The sequence below is a fragment of the Halichoerus grypus genome, chromosome 6, assembly GCF_964656455.1.
Source record: "Halichoerus grypus chromosome 6, mHalGry1.hap1.1, whole genome shotgun sequence".
Classification (NCBI taxonomy): domain Eukaryota; kingdom Metazoa; phylum Chordata; class Mammalia; order Carnivora; family Phocidae; genus Halichoerus; species Halichoerus grypus.
In genome coordinates, this window is record NC_135717.1 from 104,676,743 (window position 1) to 104,693,831 (window position 17,089).

Sequence of the window (17,089 nt, forward strand, 5' to 3'; positions counted from 1 at the left end):
TAGCTTGTCTCCCTAATATATCAGTATGGCTACATCTACTTTGACACCCGTGGCCTCAGTTTTCTCACCCATACAATGGGAGGATTTCTAAATTTCTAAGACTTCATGATTTTAGTGAGTTTCTCCAAGTAGTTTCCTCCATACTTGTTTGGTTCATAAGCTACATTAAGTGCTTTTTCTATCCATCAAAATTTCCTCATGTATTGTCAAGTTCTTTAAGGTAATATACTATTTTCAATTTGTCATTCTTTCAGAGACATAGTAATTTGAAGAAGTGATATAGCAAAAGTGAACTGACTCTCAGTATTAGAGTTTGATTCTGACAACATCTGAATATCACATGAAAGGGAAATTAGCATTTGGATTGTTATGTAAATGCTAAATTAACATGATGATAAACTATTAGGTGTTTTGAGAAGTCTGTGATTTATTAACTAAAGCATTGACTTTAATCAGTAATTTTCTCTGATTCATGGCAAGGATAAGAAATTTGCTTATTGGTACCTCTCCTCCTTTAAAATCCTGTTTTTATGAAGTTATTTGGCATTGTTAGGTAGCCCAGGAAGGAAATAGAAGGCCTTTTGCTCAGGAAACGGAGAGCATAAACACTATTTCACTGTGTTTTGCACTTCAACATTTCCTAGGACTTTCTGATGAACATGAAAAAAATCCTAAGACCCTTTAAAACCTATTTTTAAAGGATAGTTTGTTATAAATCTAAAGGCTGTAACTGCAGTAAAATCACATGCCATTGGCCCCATCCTTCCCATTCTACCCCAGTATCATAGAACTGTCTGACTGCATTTTGAAATACCTTCATGGAATTTTGAAATGCTCTACTTGCGTAGATCTTTGAGGCTGCATCAGTGCTAGAAGAGTTATGAAACCTAGCTCTGCACTTCCCATTAGTTAGTTCTTCACCATGTCAGACAGAAGATGTGTGCGTGTCTGGTGTCTAAATACAGACCTGTAGGTTTTACCCATAAATCATAGATCCAAGTAATTCTTCCACACGCAAGAGATAAGTATGATTAATCAGAAGAGTAAGAGGCACTGCTGGATGTTGTTGGAAAAAAATCCTTTATGGGGGGCTGTGAGTATTGTTATTTTTGCAATTTCTGTTTCTGAAATATCTCAGGTTAAAAACATCTGAAACTTTTGAATATACAAAGTATATGAGGAGATGAAGTAACTGGTATTAGTCTTTTTGATTACTACTAAAGGATAAGTAATTTCTGTCACTATTGAAATTATCATGGCTCTTGTTTAGAATGGTTTCGTGGTGTGGTTTTAGCATGAAGGTGTACTTTGTCTTCTTTTCATGGTCCCTGTAGGGTACCTTGAGGTGATGCCTTTCTCGCTGGGATGCGTAGCATAGCAGTGTCCCTGAGAGTGGTGAACATGAGCTGTGCTTTCAGTGAAACTGTTGACCCTTTTTATCTGACCCTTTTTATTATAACCTCTTGCCATCTCTTTCTAATATCCATTTCTTCCTTCCTTCTGTTTCTAATACATAAAAGCTATACTTTAGTCAATTTCTTAGAACTTATTTGTGTATTTAATATTCTCTTAGTCATCAGTTATTTGGGGATAAAATTCCCTCTACTTCTAAAACATGAGCAAGGTACATTGGTCATGTGCAAGTTCAAGGATTTCTTGAAATTACATACTAGAATCTGAATTCTAGTTGGCTAGATACTCTATCATTGTGGCTGAATAATGTTCTCATGGTCTTTTGTATTTAACTGAAAAGCCACTGAATGTCTTTATTCAATTTTAAACAGATTATTCTTGGTTAGTAAGAAAGAAAATAAACATCAAGGTGTAACTAACATTTTGATGTGTGTTTCCTCTTTGTTCTGTGAAGTTGAGGTCCTATTTTATGTGGATGTTTTTTAATCATGCTTCTCCCTTCCCATGTAACATTAAATTATTTTTTGTTACTAAAAATTCTTAGTAAAAATTCAATAGCTGTATGGTTCTGTTAAAAGGGTAGTACTTTAGGGCGCCTAGGTGGCTCAGGCGTTAAGCGTCTGCCTTAGGCTCAGGTCATGATCTCAGGGTCCTGGGATGGGGCTCCCTGCTCAGCGGGAAGCCTGCTTCTCCCTCTCCCACTCCCCCTGCTTGTGTTCCCTCTCTTGCTGTGTCTCTCTCTGTCAAATAAATAAATAAAGTCTTTAAAAAAAAAAAAAAAGGTAGTACTTTAATTTAGCTAACATATCCTCTATTATTAGATATTTAAAATTTTTCAATATTTTGGATTAAAAGTAACTGAGAATACCATCATTTTAAATTAAAAGACTATCTTGCAAAGTGCAGGAATTGAATTGCATTTTGCAATTGAATTGCACTTGCAAACATTGAATTAGGATTTTAAACAAATGTATTGGGTGCCATGTTGGTTTAAACTTATGGATCTCACATTTTTTTAAACTTTCGCTTCTTTGTGGCAGACAGCCTGTGTGCTAGCTGTTTTTCAAATGTGGATGACATTGCTTTCTTTAGAGAGACAAACAGAAGTGGAATCTGTAGAACTTTTGCAAATAAATGGATCATTGAGGAAAACTGAAAGAGAACTTCCCTAACAAGGTTGATTCTTCTATGCACAACGTCATATGAATGGATAACTAGATCAATGCAACAAAATAAATCAAGCATGGGCTCTGAAAACATGGTGCCTGGAAAAACACAGATTCATAAGGCTTTGGCCAAAGTTTTTCTTTGTTTCCACTAGGTTAGGAATGGCCTGGGATTCTCCCAGTAATTCAGCCAGAGAAGAAAGAAAAAGCTTCTTGTTCTTCAATCCCTTTGTATAGAGCCCCTATGTCACTGACTTGCACCAAGATGGAGTACTGACCTTTCTAGTGGAATGAATGGAACTGAATTTAGAGTTACTTTGAATTACTCATAAATTCTTAAAAGTATCTTCTTTTTAAAACTTGATAGGCCTAATGATAAATTTTAATAGAATAGAACTACCTAGGGTAATAGGCATATACAGTCAGATACCAAATTTTGGAGCCTTACTCTTCAAGGAACTATTTTGGATCAGGAAATTTGATTTCAAGATTTTAGGAGACTTATTTTTTTTCTTTGCCCTGCCTCCGCCTTCTCCTTACTAGTTTAGATGGCAATATAAGTTAATATCCTGACTTTTCTTTATAAGTGAGTAAAAATTTTACTGAATATGTATTATACATAGAAATAGTCATTTCTCCTAGTATTTATTATAACTTTAAAATTTAGAATCTGGTTGCTACTAAATACCAGATCTTACACACACACACACACACACGCACACACACTTTACATTAAAAAGAAGTCAAAGTGAGATTTATTGTAGGACTTCTATGTTTTATTCTTTAACGACAAGTATGAATAGATTTATTTTTAAGACTAAAGGAGGCTCAGAATTAGGCTGAAAACCACAGTAGTACTAAGGGATGTTTTGTCCCAGTTTCATTCTTTTGCTTTTCAGGCATCCTAACCTGCATATGCTTCTCTTTATAAAGAGTGTGCATACAGTGTGCATAGCGTTTTAAGGATCAACTTTGTAACTGAACCAGTTGGACTCCTGTCCAGTTTATGCACTTATTGGCATTTCTCCTGCCCATTTGTTTAATCTTTCCAACTCATTTGATCCTCTGACATTAGAGCTGACAGCTGCAATTGCATATGGGTTCATAAAGTAGCTGAGTAATAAAATGCCATGACCTGGTTCTTGTGTAGTTTTACCAATGACTAAGTTGGCAACTTAGAAATGCTACAGATTGGTTTGGCAGGTCCGGTGGAACATCTTCTTGTGAAGAAGAAAGTTTATGTATAAAAAAGTCTGGTATTGATCCTGAGTGATAGAAGTTCCATCTCTTAAATCCTAGACTTATTGTTTACTGAGCACCTATTAGACATAGTGCTTTGTGTTATATGCACATGACTTTAAATCCTCAGAAAAATCTTGTAAGACAGGTGATATGACCCTATTTTTCAGATGGAGAAAGCAGGGTTATGAGGTTATATACTCATATCTACATATTTGATATTACATTAAGTAGCAGAACTGAAATTCATGTCCAGAATCATTGGTTTCCAAAGCTTGTGGCCAATCCATTACTGTAGCAGTAATTTTGTTCATTGTGAAGAGTTTTTATTTCCATTTTGCCATTGATGGACGTTGATCATTATGCTGAATGGTGCTATGAACATTTCGTACATGTCTTTTGGTGGCATTATTGGGTCATGGGGTATGCGTATATCTCAAGCATAGACCGTGTTTTCTATTTCATTTCGTCTCACTAGTATAGTGCTCTATACACATTGTAGGAAAGAGTAGAGAATTTACCAGTCATGAAAAGGTTTTTATTAATGGAATGGCAGCCACTGGGGTACGCATCACTGCAGGGGAAGGAAAAGGAACTGGCTTTGCATTGTTGGGTGGGAGGAGTGTATGTGTTTTTTCGAGGCAATGTCTTCCTAGCTGCACTTTTCCCATAAATTTCTTTACACTGAAAATTATGGAGGTTTGGATTACAGTTCTCACCGGATTGAAAGTAAGTATCAGGGAATCATTCATTGAGAACATAGTTCTTTAGCTGCACTCTCCGATGGGTTTTATATGTGCTCGATAAACCTACATGTTCACCATAATGGGGAACTTTTTCCTCCTTACTTGTTTCATTGGTTTCTAATTTGATTTTTAAGTAAGGAGTAAGAAAGCACTCCACGAAAGATTTTTTGGTTCTGGCCATGATGGAATAATTGGTATTGGAATACTTTTCTGCCATAAAAAACTGTAAAACTGGAAAAATATATGCAGCTTTATATGCTTATATTAGAAGTTTTAGAATCAGTGAAGGTAAATAAAAGGAAAGGCATAATAAACATAAAAATAAAAAATACGCAGTAGAGAACAGACAATAGAGAAAATAGAACAAAATGTTTCCTTGAAATAATAAGATTGATAAATCCCTGTTGAGACTGATCACAAGAATAAAAAACAATTCCAGTGTCAGGATTCTTACAGATATTAAAAGGCTAATAAGTGCTTATTATGAGCAACTTAGATGAAAAAGAAAGATGTCTTTAAAAGACAAACTAAGGGGGCACCTGGGTTGGCTCAGTCAGTTAAGCAGCCAACTCTTGATTTTGGCTCAGGTCATGATCTCAAGGTCCTGGGATTGAGCCCTGTGTTGGGTTCCTTGCTCAGCCAGGAGTCTGCTTGAGATTCTCTCTCTCTCCTTCCGCCCTTCCCCCCCCCCCCACTCTTACACTCTCAATCTCTCTCTCTCTCTCTAAAAAGATCTTTTAAAAAAAATGGAAATTAGAAAATACTTAAAAAAAGGAAAGACAAACTGAGGAAAAAAACAAATTGGGAAGAAATAGAAATTTGAGTAGTCATGCAATCTACTAAAGAAATTTAATTGGCAATTCAGAATTTTCTACAAAGAATTCCATTATGTTGCTGGACACAGGAACCACTGTGTTAGGCTGTGAGGTCTGTGAGGGCAAGGAATAACTTTCAAACCTCTTTATTATCTGCATGTGACATAACATTTTTGGTAAATGTTTGTTAAATAGAATTGTCTGGATGACATGGTACTAAGTAGAGAAATTTCTTCCCTTGAGAAACCTGACAATTTTTTACCTTTCTTTGGTAAGGAATCTTGGCTCTTCTAGTTCATTTCAGAAAATGTATACACCCTACTGAAATGAAAGCACTTTAATTTCTTGTGTTTGTGAAACTCTATGATTAGAAAGGCCTCAGGGTTTCCTTGGTTGAACATATAAATCATGTTGGGTGTAAGTGTGGGCTGTATTGCTCCCAGACATGGTACTTTAACCTAAAACCATAAATCTTGCAGTCTTATGAGTTAAACCAAAAGTAACATTGATCCTCTCCTTAGCAATGGCAATTCGGGTTGGGGTGGGGGAGGGGGGATTGTGGGAGGGCAATGTGTATGTGTTTCCTGACATTACAGTTCTGTTGAACACTGTGTTGCCCATTTTTAAAAAAATACTTTATTTATTTATTTTAGTGGGGAGGCAGGGACAGATGGAGAGAGAGAATCAGCGTGGAGCCCCATGTGGGGCTCAGTCTCATGACCCTGAGATCATGACCCAAGCAGAAATCAAGAGTCAGAGGCTTAACCTACTGAGCCACCCAGGTGCCCCTGTGTTGCCCATTTTTAAAGAAAGAATCAAATTGTAGCACACTCCAGTTGCTGCTAAAAATTCATGAGTTTGATCTTGCATGAGGCATTATTCAGCTAACAGTTGAAAATCCTCCAAAGTGAACAGCATTTAGGAGGCTATTAGAAACCTTACTAGAAAGTCAGATAGTGACTCTGCACAATAAATTACCTTAACCTGCAGAAGAAAATGGTACAGTAGCTGAAAATAAGTCTCCTTTGTATTGGGTGGCAACTCTTCTTGGGTGGAAAGTTTTGTTTATTTGAAGAAACTTGAAATGACTGTACTGATATTTATTGGACTGTTACAGAAGTTATGTTCCTTAACAATACCAACCACTACAACATGTTAAATAGCTTAATTACATATCAAAGTCACCTTTTTCTTTTTAGATTTTATTGGAGAGAGAGAGCTCACGGGGCGGGGGGGTGGGGAGGAGGGAGAGAGAGAATCTCCAGCAGACTCTGCACAGAGCCTGACGTGGGGCTCGATCCCACGACCCTGGGATCATGACCTGAGCTGAAATCAAGAGTTGGAAACCACTAACTGAGCCACCCAGGTGCCCCACAAAGTCACCTTTTAAACCCCTTCTACCCTGACATAATTAAGAAAAAACGAAGCAAACTCTTCTTTTGGAATGATTTCATAAAATTTCTTAAAGAGCACAATGTTTAGAAAAATCCTAATCCTGATGCATATTATGCAAAAGTTTTAAAGGAAATGCATCAAAATATTGATCATGATTATATCTATATGATTACTTTATAGGCGATTTTAATTTTCTTTCTGTAATTTCTTAATTTGTAAAAACACATTACTTTTTAGCCATTAAGATATTTTTGTTTAGTAGAAATATTTGCAAGAGTTAACTAAAAGTGGAGATTTTCTCAGTGAGCATAGCAGTTAATATTAGTTGTACTTTGGGGGTGGAGGAAGCTGACTGGCTCAGTCACTAGAGCATGTGACACTTTCTTTTTTTTAAGATTTTATTTATTTATTTGGGAGAGAGAGAGAGCATGAGTGGGGAAGGGCAGAGGGAGAAGGAGAGGGAGAAGCAAACTCCCCACTGAGCAGGAAGCCTGGCACAGGGCCTGATCCCAGGACCCTGGGATCATGACCTGACCTGAAGGCAGAAGCTTAACTGACTGAGCCACCCAGGTACCCAGAGCATGTGCCTCTTGATCTCAAGGTGGAGTCTACTTTAAAAAAAAAAAAAATTGTACTTCTTACTGAAATATACTTACAAACATGTTAATATAGTGCATATCTGAAGTTGCTATAGTTTTTAATAAAGGTAAAGCAGGATATATAATACACTGTTTTTGTAAAAATAAAACATTTGTGATATATACATCTGTATAGGTATATGCATATGCAGAAAAGAGTTTAGAACAAGTACTCTAAAACAATAATTAGGGGTTATCTCTGGGTAGTGGGAGTAAGCTGCTTAATTGCCTTTTATTTCTCTCTTTTTTTTTTCTTTTTGCAGCAAACATGCATTACTAATCATAAAGTTTTTTTTAAAACTCAAGCCTGGGAGTTAGCATTTCTTCTAGCTTTAGAAGAGGTAAAAAGCTGGTTCTGCCCTAAGCAGAGGCAGCCCTGCTCTCCAGTGACAAGGCAGTGAAGGTGGGAGACGAATGAAGAGAATATAACTGGAGGCTTATGAACTGACCAGCTACTTTCGACTCCCAGATTGGCTGACTCCACTGTTTTCAAGAGGAAAACCCCATAGTGTGATCCCATTGGAATAGGGTTAGGATTTAGATGACTGCCAGGTTTAGGTCATGAGGTAAAGCCTGGGTCATAGCCGGGGAACATGGAGATCTGGTGTCAGAGTCACCAGTCACTGTCCAGCCACCCTGTAGGAGAGCAAAGAAATAGGAAAGTGCCAAAAGAAAGTTTAAAAAATTTCACTTGATTTACAGTTTTGCTAAGGCAGACATCTTTTTTTCACTTTTCCCTCAGAAAGCATCTAGAATATTAGTGACCTCCATAGGATCCTTATTATCTCCTGGGCTGCCAGCCATCTTCCCTTTGAGCCCTATTCTCTAGTCCTGGACAAAGTATTGTATCCTGATGAGTCAGGTTCATTAGTCCTGCACACAGGCTTCCTGCCTGCTTGTTCAAGACTAGTGAGCATACCTGCTCAACTTGCTTCAGAAAGTTGTTACCTATTTCCACTTCCATCCGCTCAGATGTGCCAGTGACCTGGTTCCATGGTCACTTCCCACATAGGTTACAGTGGTGTAGCCCACGCTTACATTGTCATCATTCAGTCCCTACCATTTTTTATTCTTTTCGTTTGTTCTTGAAACAAAGATTTAAGGAGCACCTGCTTTGGGCCAGATGTTAGGGATTCCTTAGTAAACAAAACAAAGCTCCCTTATTCATGGAGTTTACCTTCTAGGGTAGGAGCCAGGAAAAAAAAATGAGTGGGGGAAAGAACAACATTTAATGTTGGGCAGTGATAAATGCTGTTAAGTAACAAAGAGACCAAGGTGTTGGGATAGGTAGAAAGTCAAAAGAGATGGGGTTGTGAGGAAGCCAAGAGCCACCTGAAGAAGTGGCATCTAAGTGTAGACTTGTATGAAGTGTGCTATGGAAGCAAGAGGAAAATTCATGGAAATGTTCTAGGCAGAGGGAACTGCAAGCGCAGAGGATCTGAAACAGGAATGAGGTTTGGCATCAGAACATGGTAAGAAGTATTTAAATTCCTATACAACTGTTCAGCAGACTGGCTTATGAGGGCTGGTAAGGTCTTTGAACCCCCTCCAGCGATATACTCGGTAAGATATCATTTACCTTGTTTTCTTATTCTAATCTGTTAATGGGTTTCCATGTTTGAGCTGATAACTACATATTTTGCCATTGAGTTGGTGTATAATAACCAAACACATTGACTTGTGATGTATTTTATGAATGTTTTTTCAGTGAACATTTATTGACTTTACCTGATTGATGGGATGTGACTGAGGAGGGAGAAGGTGGAGAAGGACAGTCAGATGTACACGGGGAAGTGCAGGGATATGGGAACTGAACGGTGACCTGTGGATTGGGCAACTGGAATGTCCCTGCTCTTCTTGATGGGAGCAGGGTCAGGTGTGTGTTGGTCAGACAGAGGTGAGCTGAGGAAAAGGCAGTTGGCCGTAGAGTTCCCACCTTTTGAGAAGTGTGAATGAGAAAGAAAGGAGGAACAAGACTAGATAGCTTGACAGAGAAAATGGAGCTCAGAGGGGTTTTGTTTTTTATTTTAAAAGGAACTTCAGTGTTTTGTGTGTTTTTTTTTTTTTTTATGACAGGAAATCATTCTTTGCTATTCTTGGCTCACAGAGTAAACAGTTGTTTGTGTGTGTATGTGTCCCATCACCATATTTTTAAATCCGTTTAAAACTTCTTACAGCTCCATAGTTTTCCAGGTATTCAAAGAGAGTTCACCTATGTGATCTTGATCTTCTTGAGAGGAAGGTACCAAATATTATGCCTAAGTTTCTTAGATGCAAGTCTCAAAGCTCAGGTTGTAGCTCAGAAGTCACCCGACTACTAAGTATTGGGGCAAGAAGTTGAATCAGTCTCTCCCGTGTTGCCCAGAGTTCGGCAGTCTATATTCACAGCATTAACTAACCATGATTTGCGCCGTCCCCGCCTCCCCGCCCCCATTCAACCAGTTATCCTCTGGTTATCTCAGAAAAGAACCCAGGGCATTTAGAAATAATTTCCAGGGCAGATGAAGAAGCTTTTCAGAATATGCAGTTATGTCCCACTTGCCACACACACCCTCCTCACCCACATGTGCATCCTCCTATATACAGCCCCCCCCCCACACACACACTCCTGCCACACATAGAACAAACTCACACACCTTCAAATGTTCACTGAGTATACCTCAGTCCTAGTCTTAAAGGATCCTTGCTCACAAAGAAAGCCTGGCTACTCTTTTCAATAATTTCCTCTATCTGGGGTTTGGACTGACGGTAGAAAGATAAAGTTAGGTTGAGAGAATTGATTTTATAAGACCAGAGGAGAGGCCATAAATAAATCCCCAGGTTTCAACAGTAAGGGTTCAGTTGATTATTTTTGCAGGATTTGCTTTCTCTTCTAACGAAGGGAACCCTGTACAACTTAAGCTCAACAGTTTTGTATAAATTTCATCTAAAGTAGTAGTGGTTTGCATGCATTGGTCCTTCAGGATATTTTATTTTTTGAGCTTTAAGAGTTAATTACTGAGCATTGAATTTTATGAACACAAAACCTGGGTTGTCATTTTCACTCTGGCCTAATCTCAGCCTCTTAAAAGAATGTTCAGAATGTTGATATTTTGATAATTTTATGGAATGACATTTGTGTGATATATCTTCGCCACTTACCTAGTACTATATATATATATATATAATATATATATATATTACTGTTTTATGTTGTTAGCACCTTACCTGGCCCCACCCCTGCACCAGAGGGAAAACTCTTTGTTTCTTAAACATACTATAGAGTTTAGGTTGGAACTTTGCAAACTGTGGAAGCCCAATGTCTTGTTTACATAACGTTCTTTGTTCTTACCCCGTTTTTTACTTGTTGCACCCTCTCATAAACATTTAACTTAAATATATTTATTAATGTAATTAATATAATTAATACATTAGCAGAAATGTATATTGTTATACATATGTACTTCCTGTAAAGAGTCTCCAACTTTCATATATTTCTGGAATTTTCTTAAGAATTTAAAACATCTAGGGGTGCCTGGGTGGCTCAGTCGTTAAGTGTCTGCCTTCGGCTCAGGTCATGATCCCAGAGTCCTGGGATCGAGTCCCGCATCGGGCTCTCTGCTCCGCGGGGAGTCTGCTTCTCCCTCTCCCACTCCCCCTGCTTGTGTTCCCTCTCTTGCTGTGTCTCTCTGTCAAATAAATAAATAAAATCTTTAAAAAAAAAAATTTAAAACATCTAGGTTCCAAATTAAATGAGTCACTTCTTTAAAAAATGTGGGTATGGGGACACCTGGGTGGCTCAGTCGGTGTCTGACTTAGGCTCAGGTTGTGATCCCAGGGTCCTGGGATCAAGTTCCGCATCAGGCTGCTTGCTCAATGGGGAGCCTGCTTCTCCCTCTCCCTCTCCTTTCTTGTGCTCTCTCTCTCTCTCTCTCTGACAAGCAAATAAAATCTTAAAAAAAAAATGTGGGTATGAACAGAGAATGTGGAAAGCAACAGACTAGGGCCCAAAGCTTGCATAATTTCCTCCCACCTCTGTTTTAGAGTCAATGTTAAAGATTTGGAAGGAGAGGGAATATTACCCTAAGGAAAAGAGCAGTAGATAATCTAATGATGTGAAAAATTGGATCCCGTTATTCTCATTGGACTACAACATTGTTCTTCTGATTTTAATTAAAAGTTATCCCTCTGGGGTGCTTGGCTGGCTCAGTCAGTAGAGCATGCAACTCTTGATCTCAGGGTCATCAGTTCAAGCCGCATGTTGGGCATGGAGCCTACTTAAGGGAAAAAAAAAAAATCCCTGGGGCATTGGTAGACCTGAGTCTACCTGATGGTTGGACTATCATGAAAAATGACTAGATTTATCCTCCTTAACGTTGTTTTGTTTACAATATTGTACCTGGGCAGGTCCCAGAAAGGAAAGTACTTCTCTGAAATGCTAACCACAACAGGGGAATGATGGGCGATTAAAAAGAAATTGCTTCCATCAAATCAGGCTAGACTTATTACTGTATCATCTTAATCTCTCTTGTGGTTAGGGGGGGCAAACTGGGCAGAAAAGTTCCACTTATTTCATTGTGTTTTCTTTTGTTCATAATGTACTCTTTACCCTGCAAATACATTTTTAAAAATTTTCAAATTTAAATTCAATTAATTAACATATTTTTAGTTTCAGAGGTAGAGGTCAGTCTTGTATAACACCCCGTGCTCATTACATCATGGGTGCTCCTTAATGCCTATCACCCAGTTACCTCATCCCCCAACCCCTCCTCCCCTCTAGCAACCTTCAGTTTGTTTCCTATGATTAAGAGTCTCTTATGGTTTGTCTCCCTCTCTGGTTTTGTCTTGTTTTATTTTTTCCTCTCTTTCCTATGCTCCTCTGTTTTGTTTGTTAAATTCCTCATATCAGTGAGATCATATGATAATTGTCTTTCTCTGACTTATTTCTCTTAGCATAATACCCTCTAGTTCTATGCATGTCGTTGCAAATGGCACGATTTCAGTTTTTTGATGGCTGTGTAATATTCCATTGCCTATATATATACCACATCTTCTTTATCCATTCATCTGTTGATGGATATCTGGGCTCTTGCCATAGTTGGGCTATTGTGGACATTGCTGCTGTAAACATTGAGTTGCCCCTTTGAATCACTACATTTGTATTTTTGGGGTAAATGCCCAGTAGTGCAGTTGCTGGATAGTACAGTAGCTCTATTTTCAACTTTTTGAGGAACCTCCATACTGTTTTCCAGAGTGGCTGCACCAGCTTGCATTCTCACCAACAGTGTAGGAGGGTTCCTTTTTCTCTGCATACTCCCCAACATCTGTCATTTCCTGACTTGTTAATTTTAGCTGTTCTGACTGGTGTGAGGTGGTATCTCATTGCAGTTTTGATTTGGATTTCCCTAATGCCGAGCGATGTTGAGCACTTTTTCATGTGTCTGCTGGCCATTTGGATGTCTTCTTTGTAGAAATGTCTGTTCATGTCTTCTGCCCATTTCTTGATTGGACTATTTGTTCTTTGGGTGTTGAGTTTGATAAGGCCTTTATAGATTTTGAATACTAGCCCATTATCTGATATGTTATTTGTAAATATCTTCTCCCATTCTGTCGGCTGTCTTTTGGTTTTGTTGACTGTTTTCTTTGCTGTGCAAAAGCTTTTTATCTTGATGAAGTTCCAATAGTTCATTTTTTCCATTGTTTCCCTTGCCTACATTTTTGTTCTAAATCATCTTCTTAAAACTAATTGCAAAAGAAAAAGTCAAATTAAAAAAAAAATCTTATAGAATGTTAATTAAGAATACAAAATTCTCAGTAACACAGTGCAAATATCTGAGAAAATATTATCTCTTTACAAATGTTGTATTTTGTGTTTCAATGTGTCTGTGCCTGGTTGGTGCTGTTGTTTAATCTGGTGCTTCTTAGGCAGACATGACAAATTTGATCTCCAATCAGGATAGGTCATTTGAATCTGTTTCACTGTCAGACTCCAACCCTGACACTATCCAGTCACTTGATCATACAAACCTTTTGTCCAGAAGGAGTTTTGGCAAGAGTAGAAAGAGCACAGAAAGCACGGCACTGGTGGCGGGGTCACTCAAAGTGTGCCCTACATGGATGGGATGCACTTCCCGTCTCTCCTGGTACTTCAGTAACACCTCACGTTCAAACCTTTATCATGGCACACCTAAATTTTAGCCTGGGTTTCCTTCTGGAAAATAAATATTTGTCCCTGGCTGCTCTAGCCCTTTCTCCTTTTCCTCTGAAACTAGTAAGAATGAGGAAGAACCCTCCTTCCTCTAACATTCATTCTTACTGTTTTAGAACAGAAGGGAACTTTGGAGATGATCTAACTCCCTCATTTTGTGACTGAAGCACAGAGGATGGAGAGGGCAAAATGGTGTGCCCCTGTCATTCGAGTGGCTAAGCAGGCAGTCCAGGCTTTTGAATTTCTCATTAGGGAGTCTTTCTGTCATCGGGCACTGCAAAATCTAAGAGCTTAAAAACATCATTGCCAAAATATGTGCCTATGCCTAGGTGCTCTGGGGCACAGCCACCAGCTCACAGGTGTGCTACCTGGAGGGTATTTTAACATTTCAAGAGAAGTACAGTAACATCTATCAAACACTGTGGGAACTCTTAGCTCTGGGTGGTTCTGCTTTAGTATTAGATTGAACTGTATTTCTTTCGGTGACATCCTAGTTTTGCAGAGCTGGGGTGTTGGCAGGTTATTGTAATAACAAGCAAATACCTGGTAAAAATCAATGTGAAGCAAGAATGAGGATGGCAAGGTCTGTGATCCTGTGATGTGAGAGGTTTTGCAGGGCCCAAACCCAACAGGCACCCACATGCCATTAGTAAGTAGTGGTAGTGATTGAAGAGTGGAATAAGAATATTAATTTTTCAGGGTACCTGGGTAGCTTAGTTGGTTGAGCGTCCGACTCTTGGTTTCACTCAGTCATGGCCTTGGTCATGGTGTTGGGGTCTTGGGATCAACCCCGTGTCGGGGTCCATCTTCATCGTGGAGTCTGCTTGTCCCTCTCCCTCCCCCTCTGCTTCTCTCCTCACTGGTGCATGCGCACATGCTCTTTCTCTCTCTCAAATAAATAAAATCTTAGAAAAATTAGTATTTTTTTTTTTCAACTGTTTTATACTACATTTTCAAATGGTGCTAAGTTGCTGGGTCAAAAATAGTTATTAAGTTGTTTATACCTAACCATTAAATAAGTGAGCCTGTTAGGGATCTCTGTTGGCCTGGAGTGCCATGAGAGGCTAAGGGCTCCATAATTCGAAAGAGTTTGGGAACCTCTGACTTAGAGTATCTTCCCGGTTAAAACTTCATACTAAGAAAAAGAGAAAGGTCAACTAAGGGTGAATGAAACCAGGTACATTCAATAGTGAAGGGAAGTAGAACAATGCTCGCAAGGTTATTTCCTCACGTAGCTGACACGGTGGCTACTCCAACAGATTCCAGGCAGTGTTGCTGCCCGCCCAGCATTAGAAGAAGATAAATTATCAGGCCTCTCTGCTTCCAACACTTTTTCACCTTGAGAACCTTGATGAGGATTGTTGGGTCTTTGTCACGTGCCCTACAGCTTACATTTGGAGGTCCTGTTACTAGATTCTGGGCAGTGCGGCTTGAGGAACTGTCGTCGTAGACAGTGTCAGAATGCCCAGAGGTGACTGTAGCTCCGAAGAGGGCACTATTGTTGACATGCCTTTCTTGGATCTGCCACTGTTTTTTCTTTCTCACGCATTCCCCTAGAATCAGTTCTCTAGAAATTGTGAGTCAAGTTATTTTGATTTTTTTATTGTATCTTGCTACTTAGTAGATCCACCCAAGAATGTAGGAGAGTGAATATTGAAGAATATGTGTCGTAGGAATACATATTATCTTTAGAAAATAATCATTTTTGACATTAGGAATTTTGGAAAACAGAGGAAAGGAAAATATCGCCAATGTTTCTTCCTCACAACTGCTTTTATAATTTTGAGGTAGGTAAGCCTAGGCTTTTGTTCCTAAGAATCTTTTTTTATGTAGTTGTTCATAGTGAGTATTCAGTTATGTATTTTTTTTTTTTCCCCTTTACTTCCAGGAGGGAATGAGGCAATAATGACTTAGACCCAAGTTTTGGTCACAGATGAGGTTCAAATCTTAGCGGTGAGACATAGAGCACAGAGCTGAATTTCTGAGTATCTGTTTCCACACCTAAAAAATGAGGATGGTAAGATCTATTTTATAGTCCCTGTGAAGTTCAAATAAAATATTTGTGAAGTACTTATTACAGTGCCTGGTACATACTAAGGGCTCAGCAAATAGTATATTGTTATTAATATACCATCAACATTCTCCTTATGCCACATCGTTTCTGTGACCATATTTTTAATCACCACATGATATTCTAGCAAGTATGCATTCTTACTTGTGCAATCATTCATTTATTATAGATTGTTAGGTTGCCTCTAATTTGCACTGGAATAAAAAATTCTGCAGCAAGCTGTTACTCATTGCAGATTTAATAAGTGCTCACAATACACAAGGACCTTTGCTTGGTATTGGGAGCACAGAGTCCAGAGTGGTAGTCCCTGGCCTTGAAGGGCTCACGGTCTGGTGGGGTTCGGGGGTGATGTGTACAGATAACTGGCCTGTGGTAAACACCGTCACTGTCCCAGTTACTGAGAAAGTGCAGAGGAGAGGACAAAATGTCAGACTGGAGAGCTTGGGGAAGGCAGGAGAAGGTTGTAGGAAAGGAGTTAAGTGAGTTAATGGGGATGGGGCCCATGTTATTAAGGGTTTTTTAAGCCATCACACAAAATGGGACTTTTCATTAGTGCAATGGGAATGTCAGTTTTGAGAAGAGAATTGGCATTATCCGTTTAGGTTTTATAGCCTATAGGAGGTGAATGGAAGCAGAGTTAAATTATTAAGGAGACCAGGTGGTAAGAAGTGGCCAGATTGGAAGAAATATCTCATGACATGAGCTGTCAGGTTGGATGTGAAGGTGTCAGAGAAGGCTAGGAGGTGGGCTCTCGGGTGTTAGACTGAATGATTGCAAGAGTGGAGTTGCCATTTCCAAAAACAAGGAAGGATGCAGGAGGAGCAGGTTTGGGGAGAAAATCAGAAGTTGAGTTTTGGGGGCTTATGTTTGAGATATTTATTAAACATCCAGGCAGAGATGTTCAATAGGTAATTAGATATAGGAGTCTGGAATTCCATGGGAAAGAGGTTTTTCCTGGAGTTATAAATATGGGAGGTATCAGTATATTGTATTTATAGCATGTTTTAAAAACTTGGTATAGTTATTTTACCCGTTATTACTCCTCTCATATAGAATTTTCTTTGGTATTTTCATCTTTTTGAAATCCAAATAAATTTCAGTCACTTTGTTAAATTTATTTTCTAAAGTATGTTGGAAATTTTACTACTACACTATATGGTAATTTGGGAAGACTTGGCATCTTTAAAAGAGATCTTTGTATTCAGCAACAATACTAGGTGTCTTCATTTCGTTTTCCTTTACCCCTTCTGGTAAGAGTTCATTCTTTTTCCCCCAAGTAGTTCACACACATTTCTTGATACTATTCCCAAGAATTGTATACTTTGCCTTGTCCTTGTTAGTAATTCCCCTTTCATTGTTATTCTGATAGTTTTTGCTCTTCTAAAGGAATTATATTGATTTATTGTCTAGTTCACTGAG

At 38.6% G+C, this 17,089-nt stretch overlaps 1 protein-coding gene across 6 annotated transcripts in view; it reads left to right on the forward strand.

Annotated features, from left to right (window-relative positions):
* The window catches only part of FGD4 (FYVE, RhoGEF and PH domain containing 4), a 211,653-nt gene that overhangs the window by 73,538 nt on the left and 121,026 nt on the right, over positions 1-17,089 (forward strand). For 3 of the 6 annotated variants that reach the window (XM_078075870.1, XM_078075875.1, XM_078075874.1), the window contains exon 1: positions 927-1,093. The exons of the other annotated variants lie outside the window; for them this stretch is intronic. Coding sequence is in view for 1 of the 3 variants with exons in the window: in XM_078075874.1 (XP_077932000.1) it covers positions 1,084-1,093 (10 nt within the window). In the remaining 2 variants the exon portion in view is untranslated. Of the gene's footprint in view, positions 1-926; positions 1,094-17,089 lie in introns of those variants that run through there. 6 annotated transcript variants of the gene reach the window in all.